Below are 20,147 nucleotides of genomic sequence, written 5' to 3' on the forward strand. Positions count from 1 at the left end.
AACACTGAAAGGCCAGCTGTTGCTGCGGGCAGTCTCGAATAAAGTTTCTGGTGTTTGTGGAATCCCGAAAACTTTCGGGCTGGGCTCTGTCTCCAGTACCTGAGTGGTGTCATCACGTACCAGCACACAACAGGAAGGACGGGCGAGTCAGAAGTCACTCACCACCACATCCATCCTCATTCTCTTCCCGAACGATCACTGCTCCACGTGCTGTGCTCTCCTTCATCAGTGTCAGTATCAGTATCAGCTCAATATAATTAGATGTTAATTTTTTTTTAACAGTGAAAATTTTATTAATTTTCGTGCATTGTAGATTAATGGAAGGATAGACAAACGGATGGTGTGTGTGTGTGTGTGTGTGTGTGTGTGTGTGTGTGTGTGTGTGTGTGTGTGTGTTGTTGTAGGTGTGTGTAGGTGTAGGTGTAGGTGTGGGTGTGTGTGTGTGTGTGTGTGTGTGTGTGTGTGTGTGTGTGTGTGTGTGTGAGAGAGAGAGAGAGAGAGAGAGAGAGAGAGAGAGAGAGAGAGAGAGAGAGACACGCTGCAATACGAACAGATATTTCGTATGTGCTACAGAGAATTCTCCACTGACTGAAAGTAATGCCATACTAGATGATCACTAGATACCAGGGTTGCTTGAAGTCTTCTTCACATGTTGAATTTTTGTGATTTATTTGCATTCACGAAAGTCTTAAACGTGTAATATGCTACAAGGAAGATAAAAAGAAAGAAGGAAATACTAAAAAAAACCAACAAAAAACCACCAACAAAAACCCCAACAAACAAAGAAAAGCAGTCTCAAAATGTTTATTCTGTCATGTTTCAAGTGCTGTTCGCGTGAGACGTGTGTTGACAAACACACACACACAAAAAGAGTAGGGAAATATCAATCAGCTGTACAACAATTCTGATCGTAAGTAATGTTTACAAACTGACCATTCAAACCATTGGTACGACGGTCTTTTCAACGAGCGTACAAGTGTTCTTATTCCATCTTCAAACAATTACTTCAGCCTGAGAAAACAAAACAAAACAAAAAAACTAAAACAAAAAAAAAAGACTGCATTATTGGTAAGTCTAACTAAACTATAAAAAAAAGAAGAAAAAGAAGAAAAAAAAGAGTTGACTTTCAAAATGAATACGTCAAGTTTCAGACAACTGCAATAACAAACCTAATGACAGAAATCCATCCAAATATATATGTAATGAAATCGTGTTTAAAGCGCCAGCTGATGCCAAACACTCAACATCAAATCAAAACCTGCTTGCAGTACTGGCCAGATCGTATGATCCTTTACAATCAGTTTTTTAGCGTTGTCGAAGATCCAAGTTGAAACAGACGGTAGTTCACTCATCGCATTATGTGTTTTTGGTACTGGACAGTCGGGAATTTGTGAAGTGTTCGCTGGCTTGTTATCCGGTTACTTTTTCTGAATGCGCGTCAGTCTGCGCATGAGGTCACGTGCTGTAAGAGTCTGCAATCAAATGGAGATGGACAGAGACAGTAAGTGTATGACTGTGTGAGACTCTGCAATCAAAGAGAGATGGACAGAGACAGTAAGTGTATGACTGTGTGAGACTGCAATCAAAGAGAGATGGACAGAGACAGTAAGTGTATGACTGTGTGAGACTGCAATCAAAAGAGAGATGGACAGAGACAGTAAGTGTATGACTGTGTGAGACTCTGCAATCAAAGAGAGATGGACAGAGACAGTAAGTGTATGACTGTGTGAGACTCTGCAATCAAAAGAGATGGACAGAGACAGTAAGTGTATGACTGTGAGACTCTGCAATCAAAAGAGATGGACAGAAACAGTAAGTGTATGACTGTGTGAGACTCTGCAATCAAAGAGAGATGGACAGAGACAGTAAGTGTATGACTGTGTGAGACTCTGCAATCAAAAGAGATGGACAGAAACAGTAAGTGTATGACTGCTCGCGCTGTGCGTGACGTCTAAATTACGAATACAAATTGGAATTATAGTCGATTTTCTGGCACAGACACAGATACAGAAGGGCGTGCACACACACACACACACACACACACAGGTAGACAAAATGAAAGAGAGAGAGGAGACAGGCACAGAAACAGAAGAGAGAGAGAGAGAGTGATAGAGAGAGAGAGGAGACAGGCACAGAAACAGAAGAGAGAGAGAGAGAGACAGGCACAGAAACAGAAGAGAGAGAGAGACAGACACAGAAACAGAAGAGAGAGAGAGAGAGAGAGAGAGAGAGAGAGAGAGAGAGAACGAACGAACGAACGAACGATTTATTCAATATAAGGCCATTGCCCCATTTGAAGGGGTCAAACAAAGGTAAAGAAACTTTTCTACCTTATATAATGTTATGAATATTGTTAACATACAAATAACATACGGACACAAAAGTATTGCGTGAACAATACTCAGATTCCAAGAGAAAAACAACAAAACGAACAAGCAACAAAAAAGCAATCGTCTTTGCATTACTCTCTGACATCGAACAATTCTGTTGCGTTCTCACGCCTCTTCAAAGCTTTGTATATATATAGAGAGAAATTTATCATTATATTTTCATTTTTTGATGAAAAGAGCATTTGTAACGAAAACAGGTTCTGCTTATAAATATGTGGTATAAATTTTGTTCTTAAATCGTGAAGACAGTGGCAGCGTAATACAAAGTGGACTTCATCTTGAGTTTCTTCTTTACACAATGGACATATTTAATCTTTTTCGTAACTGTATCGGGAACTATGTACAGCAATTTCCGACATCCCCAATCTAAATTTTGTCAACGCATACCTCACATGTCTATTCATATTCAATAAGATATAAGGTTCGACGGTGGGAAGTGTTAAATTTTCTATATAAGCTAAACCTATCACTTGAATTCATGTGTTCTTCCCACTGTTGCCATCTAACATCAATGAGTCTTTGCCTGAATGTCCTAATAAAAGTTTGCATGCATCCTACCCCCTGATATTCCCAAACATACAAGAACCCATTATTACATAGAACGTTTCGGACTTTGGTTACCCAGTTGGTTTTTCCTTTTTCATCCAGTAACAACGATTTATAAGCTTTTGACGGTAATCTGTTTTCATCCATTTGTACTAATCTGAACCAATATCTTATACTTCGAATAACAGCATTGATACAAATAGGAAACCTTCCAAGTTCTCCATACACTAAATCGTTTGGAGTTTTCATGCTAACGCCAAGGTATCTTTTTAATGCAAACAAATGAACTTTCTCAACCACTGATGAACTAGATTCAAGGCCCCATAATTCAGCTCCATAGAGAGCCACTGGCTGTACCTGAGTATCAAACAATTTTATATATAAGTTCAGAGAAGTATTATTAAGTTTATACAACTTACTTAATATAGACAGAAGACATCTTTTAGCTCTGCATGCCAGATCTTCACAAGCAAACTTAAAACTGAGTTTCGTTGAAAAATATATACCAAGGTATTTATATGAATTCACAACTTCCATCTCAGTGCCATTATAATACCATTTCTCACAAGCAGCCAAAAAACCACCTTTTCTAAAGACCACAATGTTACTTTTACTCAAATTCACTTTAAGCTCCAAATTTGAAGTCCCTCTGGCTAAACTGTTTAACTGAGACTGGAGGCCAACAACTGTTTCGGATAATAACAAAATATCAAGAGAGAGAGAGAGAGAGAGAGAGAGAGAGAGAGAGAGAGAGAGAGAGAGAGGAGAAGAAAAAAAGGGAAACAGCGACAAAGGAAGAAAGAGGAGGCTGAAGACCAGAAGGAAACAAAGGGAAAGAAGCAAATAAATCAGAAAGGGAAAAAAAAGTAAGAAAGAAAGAAAGAGGAGAAAAACCAGATACAATGACGGGTGCAATAGCCGAATGGTTAAAGCGCTGGACTTTCAATCTGAGGGTCCTGGGTTCGAATCTCGGTGCACCTGGTGGGTAAAGGGTGGAGATTTTTCCGATCTCCCAGGTCAACATATGTGCAGACCTGCTAGTGCCTGAACCCCCTTCGTGTGTATGCGCACGCAGAAGATCAAATACGCACGTTAAAGATCCTGTAATCCATGTCAGCGTTCGGTGGGTTATGGAAACAATATACCCAGCATGCACACCCCCGAAAACGGAGTATGGCAGCCTACATGGCGGGGTAAATAAAAAAAACAAAACCGGTCATACACATAAAATGTTACATGTCTGTCTGAGTGTGTATGTGTGTGCGTCTGAAATCTGATTGAATGACACAGGAAACGAATGATGAGCCGGCGCCCAGTGACAGCCGTCAGTCGGCTCTACCCAGGTAGGCAGCCTGTGGTGCAAATGTCCCCGTGTATGTAAAGCGCTTAGAGCTTGGTCTCTGACCGAGGATAGGCGCTATATAAGTATCCACATCAATCAATCAACAATTATATACATATAAACAAAGGAGGGAGTGGGGGAGGGTGTGTGTGTGTGTGTGTGGGGGGGGGGGGGGGGATAGACAAGGAGATGAGTGGATGCACAAGTGAAGAAATGATAACGGCACCAGAACAGTACTTAAAAAAACAAAACCTGATAACACATAGTCAACAATCAAAAATAAAAGCAGCCGAAACTGAAAAAGAAAAATAGAAAGATAGAAACAATATCAAATCACATAGAAACAAATACGGAAATTAGAGTAACAAAAATGAAGAATGGAACAAAACAAGAACTAAGAAATGAAAGAAAACGCAGAAATCAAACGAGGTAAACAGATAAACTTCTTCTTCTGCATTCGTGGGCTGCAACTCCCACGTTCACTCGTATGTGCACGAGTGGGCTTTTACGTGTATGACCGTTTTTACCCCGCCATGTAGGCAGCCAAACTCCGCTTACGGGGGGTATTTGCTGGGTAAATTTTTGTTTCCATAACCCACCGAACGCGACATGGATTACAGGATCTTTAACATGCGGATTTGATCTTCTGCTTGCGTATACACACGAAAGGGGTTCAGGCACAAGCAGGTCTGCAGTGTGTTGACCTGGGAGATCGGAAAAATCTCCATCCTTTACCCACCAGGCGCCGTTACCGAGATTCGAACCCGGGACCCTTAGATTGAAAGTCCAACGCTTCAACCACTCGGCTATTGCGCCCATAAAAAAAAGGGGTGAAGAAGAAGGAAAAGAAGAATAAGGAAGGAAACAGGACAAAGAAACAAATGACAGGATCACAAGGAACAACAACACCACCACCACCAGCACATTCATTCTCAGGGGTCCGAGCGCTGAACATTATAGACAAGAAAGTCAGAATCATATTTTGAGGAATAATGGAAATAAGAAACATCTGATTTCACTTTCAACACACACACACATAAACGAGGAAAACAAAACAAAGCTACGAGTACAGCGCACTCCTTACAGTGAGCGCATTACTCCTTCCATAAATGTCGAACTGTTACTGAATTACACCCCCCCCCACACACACACACACCTCCCACCCACTGTTCTTGAACGCCTCTTTCTTATCCATTCCTACCCCAACTGCATATCATTCCACAAACTTATATGGCAATCCGTTAACGTTTTTACTTTTCAACCCTGTCTTCGAATGGTGAAACATGCTTTTAAACATCACCCAGTTCGGGATAACTGATCGCCACAAAAATCCCATTAGTTAATCACTGAGTCATAGTTGACATCCCCTCACAATATCAGCATCACTCATTTACATTTAACCCCACCACCCCTCCAACATACACATTACTATCTGTCTGTCTGTCTGTCTGTCTGTACTCACCTGCAGGACTGCTTCAAAAGGTTGCTCTCGCCGCTCTGTCTCTGTCTCATCCATTGAACGTCTCTTGTAGCCGGGGCCTGAAAGCACAGGCATGTGTTACAGAAGATGGAAGCACAGACTTCACACAAGAAAGATCATCATCATGGTACATGTAAGTACAGACTTTTGACATGTGAACAGAGGCACATTATAAATGCATTGTGACATGCACACACGCATACATATAGGATATATACACTTTGCGATACGGGATGATAGTTCACTACCAATACCCAGATATCGGGATGATAGTTCACCACCAATACCCAGATATCGGGATGATAGTTCACCACCAATACCCAGATATCGGGATTATAGTTCACCACCAATACCCAGATATCGGGATGATAGTTCACCACCAATACCCAGATATCGGGATGATAGTTCACCACCAATACCCAGATATCGGGATGACAGTTCACTACCGATACCCAGATATCGGGATGACAGTTCACTACCGATACCCAGATATCGGGATGACAGTTCACTACCGATACCCAGATATCGAAGGAGTCCACAGAGGACGAACTGCAGTCACATCAGGCATACACTTGGCTCTCTCCCTCTAAGACAATTCAAACGAGCCCCCTGTTGAAGTCTTTGAAGGGGTTTTGTATTAATTTTCCGAACGGAATGGATGTTTGGTTGTTTCATGTGGTATGTATATACTACTATATAAACACACACACACACACATCTCTCTCTCTCTCTCTCTCTCTCTATATATATATATATATATATATATATATCTAACAGACTTCCCTGCCCTCCACAAGTCTTACATCATGGGGAAATATCCCTGCTACCTTGTAGGTCAACTTGGAAAAGTCAAAGTCTAAGGGAGTAATTCCCACCACCACTCCCTCCACCCCACCCCCCAAAACACACACACACACACACACACACACACACACACACACACACACACACACACACACACAATCCAGAGTGGACCCATCAACGTGGCTTAGTGATGAAACCCCATCGCTCCTGCGGCTCCTTCAGTCGTGGTCAGAACGTGCCTCTCTGTGCCCCTCCTGGCTACAGCGGCTGGGCCGTGAGCGGGGTGGTGGTGCTCGGGCAACCCACGACTTCCATTCGCCCAGGACTCCGTGACACCATTCCTCTCCTCTCTTTGCCTCCCTTTCCAAGTCCTGGGGCGATGGGCCAGTGGCAACAACGGCAGGAGGTCCCGCGGGACGGTTGGCCTTAGCCGCTTTGTTTGTCGGTCAAGTTAAGTCTTACTGTGCTTGTGCCCCAGCGTTGATACTTCTCGTTCTCTCTCCATTGACTTCTTCCTCCACCACACGTTTATTATTCATTTTCTTCACTTTATTTATATCTCAGCTTAGTTTTGTTCAAAACTCATGTATGTTCACGTCTTAACTTCTAGTTATGATGACATCCGTCACATATTCAGTATGTACATGTATCAGGACAGGACTTTATATAAGATTTTCTTGTTGTCCTGTTCATCGTTTTGTGACATGTTCCAAATAAAATACTGTTTAACTCTCTCCATACGAACGGCGAAAGAGACGACGTTAACAGCGTTTCACCCCAATTACCATCATCAAAATATTGCAATCGGAAGGCTCTTATACTGAAGAGGTAAGTGTTGACAAAGAAAACCACAATTCTGACGACGGAAGCTAAAGGTTGGGTCATTCAGACACCCACTGGGCATCCGAGGGGTCTGTGTAGAGGAGAAGAGAGGACTGGCCGTACTGAGTGAGTTAAAGCAACGGCAGGAGTCATGTCGTTGGGAACCGCGAGTCACGGACCTGCACATGGACGGCCAGGGTTGCATGGTCGTTCTCTCTTCACTCCATGCAAGGGCGGGATGCGACAGCTACTCTGGCGGTGGAGCAGCCCTCTTCAGGGACAGCACTGCTCCCCCTCTTGAGTAAGGGTCTCGAAAAGGAGACCAAAAGGAAAGCTTGTCTTCTCGCACCCTGTCAGCGTACCGCAGCTAACTGGACATTTACAATGTCAGTCGAAACGTAAAGAAATCATCCTCGAAAGAAATTAATTTTATGTGCTGAATTCTGAAATATTAGGACACCGATTGAGAACAAGCACTGCGGCAAACCAGAACGTCGAACAGCACTCACTGGTCGCCAGCTCCAGAGATACAACATCGACATTGCTGCCCTCAGCGAAACACGCCCAGGAGACACTGGGGAGATAACTGGAGCTGGCTACGCTTTCTTTTGGTCAGGAAGGACTTTATATGAACGCTGGAAAGCTGGGGTTGGGTTTGCCATCTACATCGCAATCGTCAAGTACCTGGGTTCCCTCCCTAAAGGAACCAGCGACCACCTGATCGTGATGAGGTGCTGTTGTAAGGGAAGACGCACATGACGTACTCACCCACCTTGACCTACTTCCAGAAGGAGACAGCACTGCTCTATCTGAACCTCGTTGGCATGCTATGTTCTGTCCTTTATATATATATATATATATTTTTTTTTTTTTTTTATAATTTATTTATTTATTTATTTAGTTAGTTTTTTCATCATTATTAATTGGCGTCTTTGATCAGATCGTAGAGGCATGTGTTGATCGGTCCATCAGTCTGCACTGTTTGAGAGGGAGACAGAGAACGCGTCCGATCCGCCGATCATGGTTTCGCCAAAGGAACTGGACTTGTCCGGGGTGATCATAGTTTATATATCGTAATTTCATTCTTATTATTGTTGCTTTTATTATTATTCTTTTTTTTTGCTGCCCCATCATGTGCACCACTTCAGTCGCATTACTCTCACGCCACTCATTCCGAGTCATCCATACAAGGTACAACCGGTTCGTCTGTCGCATTTCCAGCGTCAGCATTCTGCAGGAAACCATTCATTGATGTTAGGTCGCCAGGAGACCACACACCAGAGGAGACCCTGCACGGCTGCTGAGGCACTTCAGTGGTGTTCAGTCGCGCCTGTTCTGATTTTACGTACTTAGCACATCATCTTATTAGCCCCCTACTGACGAGAATAGTAGCTTAGTCGCGGAGCCAGACTGAGTGAGTACCCCCCCCCCCCACCCCACCCCACACCTCATCCACGCCCTCTCTTCCCCTACCAGAGTGGATACCGCCACCACTTCCCTCAAACGACAACCACCCATGAATCTGCCGACACTGAAGACCTTGTCAGGACTCACCCCAAGCACGGAAGTGGATGGGTATCATAATGATATCCCGGCGTTCACCAGGCCAGAGAGATACATACACTTGCAGTGATGGTCAGGAAATGAGAGCAAAACACCTAAAGGCGCATCCGTGAAGTGGATGATACTCGACTGTGTGGTCACAGTCTTCCCATATTAGCTCATAACACACTCAACGCTAGGCAGGAGCTAGCCGCGGGCCGAAAAAAACACCTCCGCTGGGAATCGAACCCGCGTCTTTCCAGCCGTCAGTCCGCGACGATAACCACTTGGCCACGGCGGCTGGCTGTCATTGCTTTCTGGTAATGATGGCAAAGTACACGGAGCTATATTGTTGTTGCTGCAGTCGCTGTTGCTGTCATCGTCATCGCCGTTGCTGTTGTTGCTGTCTGTCCATACTCACACAACCGTTCCTTCTGTCCTCTCAGCATGTTCAGGGGCTCTTCCACGTTCTCCAGACCTGGGTGTCCCTCACACCTGTCCAGTAGATCATCCAAGCAGTCCATGTAGGTGTCCAAGGTCCTAAACACACACACGTACGTACAGGTACACACGCAGCAATGTCCATGTGGAGTGATGGCCTAGAGGTAACGCATCCGCCTTGGAAGCGAGAGAATCTGAGCGCGCTGGTTCGAATCACGGCTCAGCCGCCGATATTTTCTCCCCCTCCACTAGACCTTGAGTGGTGGTCTGGACGCTAGTCAATCGGATGAGACGATAAATCGAGGTCCCGTGTACAGCATGCACTCAGCGCGCGTAAAAGAACCCACGGCAACAAAAGGGTTGTTCCTGGCAAAATTATGTAGAAAAATCCACTTCGATAGGAAAAACAAATAAAACTGCACGCAGAAAAAAACAAAAAATTGGGTGGCGCTGTAGTGTAGCAACGTGCTCTCCGTGGGGAGAGCAGCCCGAATTTCACACAGATAAATCTGTTGTGATAAAAAAAAAATACAAATACAAATAATGCTGCGAGGTAAAGGGAGCATGGCTTGCATGCTGTTCGGTTTTCAAATTCAAGGTCTCAAGACTTCAAGAAAATTCCCAAAAGAATAGAAGAATCTTATTCCTTTATATACTGGAGAAAAACCCAAATGCTTTGTATAAGAGGCTGTAAAAAGGAGACTTTATATTAAAAAAAACATAACCTGTCCACATGCTGAGTTCACCTGGAGTAAGCAACTCCACTGCCCAGACCAGGGGCAAGTAACAGCACAGGAGATACATTATTCGTGGAAATGTTATACATGTGTGAGAGGGTTGGAGTGTAAGGGAGGGTTGTTCATCTTGGCATGCGTGTGTGTGTGCGCGAGAACAGATGTGTATTTGTTTCCGTGTGAGACAATTGATACGTGTTGATGTCAAGGGCAGTGAGTACATCTCTCCCTCCGAACAGGAGAATAACATTCTAGAATCTAGAAACAAACGATTATCGTGGTTTGTTGTTTTGTTCTTAAGAATGGAGCAAGCATAACAACAAATAACGAGAAAAATTGATAAAACCAGGAGTGTCGACGAGGGAAACTTCCACAAGAGGGGACATTATAACTGACAACAACAACAGCAGCAACATCCTAACACGGGAATCATCACACAGTGGAGTGGGGGGCCTGTCATTAACACAGCACCAGACTTAGGAAGCGAGGGCCGACTCCCTCAAGGACCAGTTTTCTTCCACCATCATTCCTCACTTGACTTTGAATCGAGTTCAAGTCTTTCAGATGAGACTGACGACACTCACTTTACACACAAAAAAGAGCCCAAATCGACACTTTCGTTCTTGATTACGAGTGGGATTTTATGGGTACGACTGTTTTTACCCTACCGTTTAGGCAGCCACAGTCCGTCATCGCGGGTATTTTTGCTCAGTTTGCCGTGAAGGTACACGTTATGTACATTACATATCAGTCTGATGATACCCACCGGCACATGGAGGCACGGCTGGAAGATTGCTGCATGGCAGAAACATGCTGGTTGCAGCGATGCGCATCTTCCATGATGTTTGGGCAGTCATCGCCACCTGAGGAACCCGAGGAACCTGGAAACAGAGGACAGGTCTTCGTATGTTCTTCAATGAAATGTTGAATGTCTGTCCGATAGTAGAGATATTAGGTGGAGAGAGAGACATGGGCACGGACATTGTTTATTGCCATTGACAATACTACCCTCTGGCAAGGGGGACAATGTATGAACAAAGAATAACGGCGGTTTACACAGACATTAAAACATTGCTAAGAGTAAAAAGAAAATCAACCACAAAACAACAACAACAACAACAAAAACCCACAAAAAACCCCCAAACAAAACAAAAACAAAACAAAAACAAACAAACAAACAAAAAAAACACCAAAAACAATAACAACGACAAAATAATAAAATACAACATATTGCTAAGATTAAAAAGGAAAATGAATCCAACTTTCTACAAAGTCATTCAGAATTACAAAATGTGGAGCTGGCATCAGGGAAACAGCGTTTTTTCGATAACTATGAGGCTTCCGAAGTTAATTTCTTTTTCCGACAATCCCAAGCTAGGGCGATTAAATTCGCTAGTGATCTTATTCTTAATTCATCATCTATCAAAAGCATACTAGTATGGTTCATATTCTTTAAGTTTTCACCGTTAAAAATTAAGCATTTTTTAAAAAAATTTCTTCATAATACTAACACATAAAAAGGAAATGAGTTTCATCTTCAACTGAAGCACTACACATAGGACAAGGGGACCGTGTGGACGTGTCAGCAGAGAAACATTTTTTTTTTGTTAGCATTTAGTCCTAAAGATCTAAGTCTGAATCGAGCCAGGCTTGTTCTGTACCATTTATTACTTTAATGTATTTTTCTGTCTGAAAAATGTTCTAAAAAGAGAGGAACCAACTGTATTTTTCTGACTCTTCAATGTGGGCATGCCAATCCTGTTTGTACGAATCAATTATTCTGTCTTTAAATTCTGCGAGAAATATTCGATCACTGCCAACACCCTGACACATCCAGCTAATCTCAAAGCCCTGTGTGGTTGAAACATTCTTTACAAAAAAAAAAATCCCAAGAATGTTTTAACCACACACACACACACACACACAGAGGGATTTTGACATGATACTACACTTGTAACGGTATGTTCAGGAGAGCGTGCGTGCTTGTGTGCATACATTCAAATCATTTGGAAAATGCAGAAGGGCCTATCACAGCTTTCGAACAATCAGCAGCTGTTGAACCCGACAGCAGAATAGCGAATCAGTTGGTGTTTGGCTTGAGAAGGAGAAAGTCTCCCAATTGTACAATCAGTTGATTCTGTCTCAGGTGAGCGACGCAGAGATTGTTGTTTGCTTGAAAAAGTCTGTTCAATTCATATATGAGCAAAGTTTTACTTGTTACGTCTGTTTAATTCAATTCATAATTGAGTAAAAACGATTGTTGTTTGAATGCGAAATTGTAATATTGAACATGTTATTCCAAACAGTTTTATTTTATGCCCCCCAAAAAAGCAAAAACGTTTGGCGATTTTTTTAAGGTTTTCTCGAAGCTGTGAGCCGTGATATAAGGGCGTTGTCTCTTATATATGTATGCATGATGTATGTATGACTGTTTAATTATCTATTAAGTAATGAATTCATATGTGCTGTTTTAATCATAATTTTCCTCTTCTCATTATTTTATTATTTTTTTCCCCCTCAAGGCCTGACTAAGCGCGTTGGGTTACGCTGCTGGTCAGGCATCTGCTTGGCAGATGTGTAGCGTATATGGATTTGTCCGAACGCAGTGACGCCTCCTTGAGCTACTGATACTGATACTGTTGTTTTTTGTCGTCATCATTTACTGTTAACGATGACAAAGTACACGGAGCTTTTTTGTTGTTGCTGCATGTCTCTGTTGCTGTCATTGTCATCGTCATCGCCGTTGCTGTCGTTGCAGTCTGTCCTTACTCACACAACTGTTCCCTCTGATCTCGCAACATGCCCAGAGGCTGCTCCACGTCGCTCAGCCCTGGGTGTCCCTCACACCTGTCCAGGAGATCCTCCATGCACTGCAGGTAGGCGTCTATGGACCTAAACATAAACACGCACGTACAGGTACACACCATCACGTGCGCACACACACACACACACACCCCTTCACATCACCTGTCTCACATTAGTCCTATTTTTATCCTTATCTACGTTTTGGATCACAGGACTAATACGCACGCATGTACACACACACACACACACACACACACACACACACACACGTGCACGTGGGTTACTGTTGCATCTTTCTTTCTCCTCTACCCCTTCTCCTGCATTGCCCTTCTCCTGCATTGCCCTTCTCCTGCATTGCCCTTCTCCCCCTGTTCCCTCTTTAAAGGCCACGGTGTGACAACTCAAGGTATCGGCAGAACTGCAGACAGAACTGAAGAACCTTAGTGCCTCAGGCACTCCATAAAGAATCGGAGAATCTTACCCCTTGACCGCCGTACACGTATTACGTACGTGCATAGTGACGACACGGATGACGTCATCAGACAAAGGGAAATAGCTCTGGTGGGCTGAAAATTCACACAGTTTGTCCAGAGTGGTATATCTCCAGACCATTTTCTCAGTTTTAGGCTTATTGTTTTGGGTATTGTTTTATGACCAGAAACACCACTTTCTAGTGTTTTCCCCTTGGCACTGAAGGTGTTTTAATCCTGTATATACTGGAGAATAACCCAAATGCTGTGTATAAGAAGCTGTAAATAAAAAAGGAGGAAATACAAAAAAATCCTGTCCACTTGCTGAAATCACCTGGAAAAAGACCAGGCCAAGGGCTTGTAGCAGCGCAGGAGAGATTATTCGTGGAAATATTGTATGCGTTTGAGAGGGTTGTGTGTGGGCGGGAGGGTTGTTCGTCTGGGCATGCGTGTGTGTGTGTGTGTGTGTGTGTGTGTGTGTGTGTGTGTGTGTGTGTGTGTGTGTGTGTGTGCTGGTGAGTACAACTGTGTATTTGTTTTCGTGGAAGACAACTTATACATGCTGTAGTCTAGGACAGTGAGCTTAACTGCCTGACCAAACGAGAGAACAGTATTATGGAATACATGTGGAGTGATGGCCTAGAGGTAACGCGTCCGCCTAGGAAGCGAGAGAATCTGTGCGCGCTGGTTCGAATCACGGCTCAGCCGCCGATACTTTCTCCCCCTCCACTAGACCTTGAGTGGTGGTCTGGACGCTAGTCATTCGGATGAGACGATAAACCGAGGTCCCGTGTGCAGAACCCGCGGCATCAAAAGGGTTGTTCCTGGCAAAATTCTGTACAAAAATCCACTTCGATAGGAAAAACAAAATGAAACTGCACGCAGTAAAAAAAATACAGATAAATGGGTGGCGCTGTAGTGTAGCGTCGCGCTGTCCATGGGGAGAGCAGCCCGAATTTCACACAGAGAAATGTGTTGTGATAAAATGAAATACAAATACAAGTACATCTTAGGTGGTGGTTGTTTTGTTAGGAATGAAACGAGCAAAACAACAATGTGTATGTATGTGTACGGGTATGACTTTTTACCCTGCCGTTTAGGCAGCCACAGTCCGTCATCGGGTATTTTCACTCAGTTTGCCGTGCAGGGACAAACAATGTACATCACATAACAGGCTGAAGATACCCACTGGCACATCACGGCACGGCTGGGAGCTTGCTGCAGGGTGGTAACATGCTGGTTGCAGCGATTCACATCTCCCATGATGTTTGGGCAGTCATTGTTGACTGAGGCACCTGGAAACAGAGGACATGTCTTTGTAGGTTTGTTCGTTCTTTAATGTTGAATGTCTTGTCTGAATAATGGAGATATGTGTCCATGGTAAACTGAAATAAACTCATTTTCTCTAGAAATATATTTTATTTTCAACAGATGTGGTGTAGCGTATATGGAGCAGACCGTACGCTTTGACACCACCTTGAAACTGAAACTGAAACTGTCAATTTGGTTTAAACGTAGAGCCAAGAATTATTTCTTCCATTGATAACAGTTACAGGTTGCAAGTCTTCGCATTAAATTGTATTTTTGGATCGAGACTTTTATTTCGTGCAGTTTTCGAATCTGCAAGATTTGTTTGGGTCGTTCCCGGTTTGTTGCCAAACAACGTTTGTGTTTCCTGGATTGGTTGTGGTTTTAAGATAGTTTGCCATTCAATTTCACGTCCGCAATTAAAAGAAAAAAGAAAAGAAAAGAAAAAATGAACAGAACACACAGAATGACATTACATACATCACTGACGAGTTTAGTGCATACGAATATTTTAAAGAGGGCACTGAACTAACTAGAATGAATGAACATACTGCAAATTATAGTCTTGGTTCGCCGTCTTGTCTGGAAAGTCTGTCACTGTGGGAGTCGTTCTGCATAAGTATCTGAACAGTAAAGTCATGGAAAAGACGAGAATAGGTTAAAAGTTCGACAGAAAGAAACGTATACCTATGAGCTGTTGAGATATTATTGAAACACAGATCCACTGTAGCTGAAACTGTCAAGGCACAACGTTTCAACAAATGTGCACATTTTTTTTTTTGGACGGGGAACATAAACGTAAAAAAAATAGTTTACACTTATGCAGTTTACACAAAGTCATTGTCTAATTGCAGTAATTCAGATTTTCATACGAAAGAGTATTTATATGACCAATCGGAGCCGGAAAGCCGTGATAAAAACACTGGGAAGTTTGAAACTTTGACACAGTCATGTGTTAGGCCTTTGTCGATTCGCTGATCGTAATTTTGACGAATGAATTGGACCTGACAGAAGTGATTATAGTGCATAGTACGTCCGAAAATGTGTTTGATGTTTGACACTGTTACGATTTATTGAGCCGGATAGCAGTAATGATAATTTCAAAACTTTTATGGGTCTGTATTGCAATCATGAATCAATAAAATGCCGAACGATATGAGCTGCTTCAGCTACAGATGGTTTCCAGTAATACATTGTGAATGGCAGCATGATTAAGATTGACGGTATATAAAGTACTGGTAGCCCCCCCGCTCCCCCCACCCCTACCACCTTTTCCCTCCCTCCACACCACTTGCATTTTCGTTTTCGTTCTTGTAGTCTTTAAATCAGAAGGAATCACAGGTTGGCTATGGAGAATTCGTCTCTTGTTAACAAAAAAATCTTGATTTCGCGCACCCCACTTTCAATCAAATCTCTCTCTCTCTCAACTTGTAACTACTTCTTGTTTAGAAATCTGTTTACTGAACAGCGTTTTTCCTTCCGAAATATGCTTCTTCAAATATCATCACTACACGTTCCGAGCAATTGTAAGCTGCATTAAAAACATTGAAAAAATGGTCTTGCCACTGGAACTACAGTCATTACGAATAAGCGATTTCGTGTTCACAGTTGTTGTGAACAGAATAGCTTTAGGTCATGAATGCAATCACTTTTTGCAGTAATACCTCTTACGGCACTCGTTAAAGAGAGAGTGAGAGAGCGGTGCATGTGTGCGTGCGTGCGTGCGTGCGTGCGTTTGTGTGTGTGTGTGTGTGTGTGTGTGTGTGTGTGTGTGTGTGTGTGTGTGTGTGTGTGTGTGTGTGCGAGCGCGCGCGGACATAGCATCAATAGCACCACCACCACCGAAAACAGCAGTAGTGGTAGCTGTAACTAGAGCAGCAGCAACACCAGCAGGAGTAGTAGAAACAAGATCAGTAGCTGCACTAGTTGCAACAAGAACAACAGCTGCATCATATGTCGAAATCCTAGCGTCGGCAGTCCATGGGGAACTATCGATTTTAGGTCGCCAGGAGGCCGCACACTAGAGGATACCCTGCACTGCAAGTGAGGCACTTCGGTGGTTTTCGGTAGTGAATTTTCTGATTCACAGTTCTTAGGTTGCCACTTACTAAGCCCCCCAACTGACGACAGTAATCACTTAATCGTGGAGCCGGATTGAGTAAGCGTGCCCCACCGACCCCTGGAAATTGGAAACCGCCACCACACCCCTTTAACGACAGCCCCCCAAACAGCCAACACCATAGACCTTGACATGACTCACCCCAAGCACAGAAGTGGATCGCGGATCAAAACTGTGGTCACCATGAGAGCAGGGCATGGAAGGTCACAGAACTTGGGACATTTAAACGAAAAAGATGGAGGAGGAGGAGGAGGAGGATGACGATGCAGCTATGGAGGTCCACGTGACAAGGCTGTACTCCACGCTTCCTTTCATAATGATATCATGGCGTTAACCAGGCCCGAGAGTTACAGACACGTGCTATGTTTACCTAAAGACGCATCCGCGAAGTGGACGATACGTCTTCCTATCTATGCCCATAGCAGACTCAAGTCTGGGTAGCAGCAGTAGAAGTAACAAGAACAGCATAGGCAGTCATGGCAGTAGTAGTCGTAGTCGTCGTCGTCGTCGAAGTAGTAGTAGTAGTAGCAGCAGTAGCAACAGCAGCAGCAGCAGCAGCAACAGTAACAGCAGCAGCAGTAACAGCAGCAGCAGTAACAACAGCAGCAGTAACAGCAGTAGCAGTAACACCAGTACCAACAGTAACAGCAGCAGCAGTAACAGCAGTAACAGTAACAGCAGCAGTAACACCAGTAGCAACAGTAACAGCACCAGCAGTAACAACAGCAGCAGCAGCAGCAGCAGCAGTAACAGCAACAGTAACAGCAGCAGCAGTAACAGCAGCAGCAGTAACAACAGTAACAGCAGCAGCAGCAGCAGCAGCAGCAGCAGCAGCAGCAGCAGCAGCAGCAGTAGCAACAGTAACAGTAGCAACAGTAACAGCAGCAGCAGTAACACCAGTAGCAGTAACACCAGCAGCAGCAGCAGAAACACCAGTAGCAGTAACACCAGCAGCAACAGTAACAGCAGCAGCAGTAACAGTAGCAGCAGTAACAGTAGCAGCAGCAGTAGTAACAGCAGCAGCAGTAACACCAGAAGCAACAGTAACAGCAGCAGTAGCAACAGTAACAGCAGCAGCAGTAACACCAGTATCAACAGTAACAGTAGCAGCAGTAACAGCAGCAGCAGCAGCAGCAGCAACAACAGTAACAGCAGCAGCAGCAGTAACACCAGTAGCAACAGTAACAGCAGCAGTAACAGCAGCATCAGTAACAGCAGCAGCAGTAACACCAGTAGCAACAGTAACAGCAGCAGTAGCAACAGTAACAGCAGCAGCAGTAACACCAGTAGCAACAGTAACAGCAGCAGTAACAGCAGCAACAGTAACAGCAGCAGCAGTAACACCAGTAGCAACAGTAACAGCAGCAGTAACAGCAGCAACAGTAACAGCAGCAACAGTAACAGCAGCAGAGGTAACACCAGTAGCAACAGTAACAGCACCAGTAGCAACAGTAACAGCACCAGTAGCAACAGTAACAGCAGCAGCAGCAGCAGCAGCAGCAGTAACAGCAGCAGCAGCAGCAGCAGCAACAGCAGCAGCAGCAGCAGCAGCAGCAGCAGCAGCAGCCTGTTGGTACTCACATTCCCTTTCCACGTGAGCAATGCTCTGCAGGAGGGCGGCTTGCGCGTGGTCCTCTTGGAGAACAGGATCGTCCTCACACCGGTCCATCAGCTCCTCCACACACGTCACATACGATCTTCCGGCCCTGGGCGATACCATTTTAGTTAAATCCCTTTGTTTCGGGGACAGGGGAAAACCCCCCACATCTATCCAAACTTGTAAGAAAACAAAAGTGCAATGTTGTTGACGCGCAGTACATTTAGCATCAGTAGTTAATAAATAATATTTTCCTTAATATCCCTATGTATAAGAAACAACCCGAAGAAAGTGAGAAAATGACACATGCTACAATCGTCTCCATTTTCAAGAACACTACCCAATAAGATACTTGTAAAAGCATAACCGAGGCCGCAAAACATACAGAATAACTGTCTCCGTTTACAGTACAATAACATGATTGTAGAGTCTACGACATGGTAGTGGATAGTAATAACATTGTTAAGCGTTATTGTATTTTTTGAGGCGCGCATGTTAATAGGAACTCAAAGGCTGGCCAGCAAAGGACAAAGATACAATGCAATGATTTAGTACAAAACTAAAGGAAAGATATGAAAACGAATCCAAAATATTTTTGAAAAGAACTTTGATATCCATCAGTTCATGCATGCCGAATCACCAGTATCAGTAGATACACTGCTGAACCAAATACATACTCAATAACAGGTGGCGGAAGAAAAACAACACAACAACAACAACAACAACAGCAGGTGGCACGTGCTTACTGGCAAGCTTGAACGAGGTCGTTAGGGTCATCCAGGGCCATCAGAGGTCCGTAACAAACGCTGAACTCTGTCATGAGGTCTGGACACACGCGCTCCTCTCTCTTGTCCTTATCGCTCGTCCCTGTGTGCCAGGAAAGGAATCCATGGTCACTTCGGGCGCAACAACAACAATAGCAATAACAAGATGTACAACACGACAACCCGGTGTAACGGAACAGAATGACCCCACCCCCAAGTCAGCTCCATCGAGCCATTCTGGGGAAATCCTGGAATGACTTCAGTGGTAAATTAGCCCGGGAAGACTCAAACCTTCACCCTGAAAATGATGACTCCATGCATTTAGATGAAATGTTATCAAATTATTCAGAAAGCAGAAATCTGTATGTTACTGGTGGGTAAAAAGCAAACAAAGACCCCCCCCCTCCCCTGCCCCTCCTCCTCAAAAAACAACATCCAAAACAAAAAAACAAACAAAACCCAAACAAAACAAACCCCAAAACACAACACACAAACAAAAACAAAAAACAAAACGCTCCCCTCCCAATAAAACAAACAAAACAAAAACAAAAACAAAACAGGGTGGATTGCAATTAGGGCCACGGGAGTAATGTTGGGGCAGTACTATTGACCCTCAAATAACTATCCTTGGAATCTTTCTGAAACAGGGTTCTGCCGCAAAATGACTCCCCCCCCCCCCCCCCCCCCGGACCCCCTTAAAATTTGTCTTGATTTTTTCTTTTTTAATGCGTGTTAAATAAAGACCTCATGCACAAAGATACGTCAAAGCCGCGCGCGCACACACACACACACACACACACACACACACACAGAGGGAGAGGGGGGAAGAGAGAGAGAGAGAGAGAGAGAGAGAGAGAGAGAGAGTTTATTATCTGAGGGTAACAGAATATGCAAGACAATGCTTTTATTTTTCCAATCCAGTCCTTGAAGGGGAAACAGTAACAAAAGAAAGTGGGGAAATCATTATATAAGTGCAGCGTGCA

The 20,147-nt window shown here is 43.8% G+C and overlaps 1 protein-coding gene across 2 annotated transcripts in view; it reads right to left on the bottom strand.

Moving 5' to 3' along the window:
- Positions 1-788: 788 nt before the first annotated feature.
- LOC143291214 (uncharacterized) overlaps positions 789-20,147 on the bottom strand; it is a 23,099-nt gene continuing 3,740 nt past the window's right edge. For both annotated transcript variants that reach the window (XM_076600971.1, XM_076600972.1), the window contains 8 exons: positions 19,147-19,267; positions 18,385-18,509; positions 14,566-14,671; positions 12,875-12,993; positions 10,868-10,982; positions 9,348-9,466; positions 5,741-5,817; positions 789-1,472 (listed from right to left, as the gene is read on the bottom strand). In XM_076600971.1, the coding sequence (XP_076457086.1) occupies positions 1,419-1,472; positions 5,741-5,817; positions 9,348-9,466; positions 10,868-10,982; positions 12,875-12,993; positions 14,566-14,671; positions 18,385-18,509; positions 19,147-19,267 (836 nt within the window). In that variant the 3' untranslated portion in view covers positions 789-1,418. The remainder of the gene's footprint in view (positions 1,473-5,740; positions 5,818-9,347; positions 9,467-10,867; positions 10,983-12,874; positions 12,994-14,565; positions 14,672-18,384; positions 18,510-19,146; positions 19,268-20,147) is intronic.

Source organism: Babylonia areolata, chromosome 16 (assembly GCF_041734735.1).
Source record: "Babylonia areolata isolate BAREFJ2019XMU chromosome 16, ASM4173473v1, whole genome shotgun sequence".
NCBI classification, from domain to species: domain Eukaryota; kingdom Metazoa; phylum Mollusca; class Gastropoda; order Neogastropoda; family Buccinidae; genus Babylonia; species Babylonia areolata.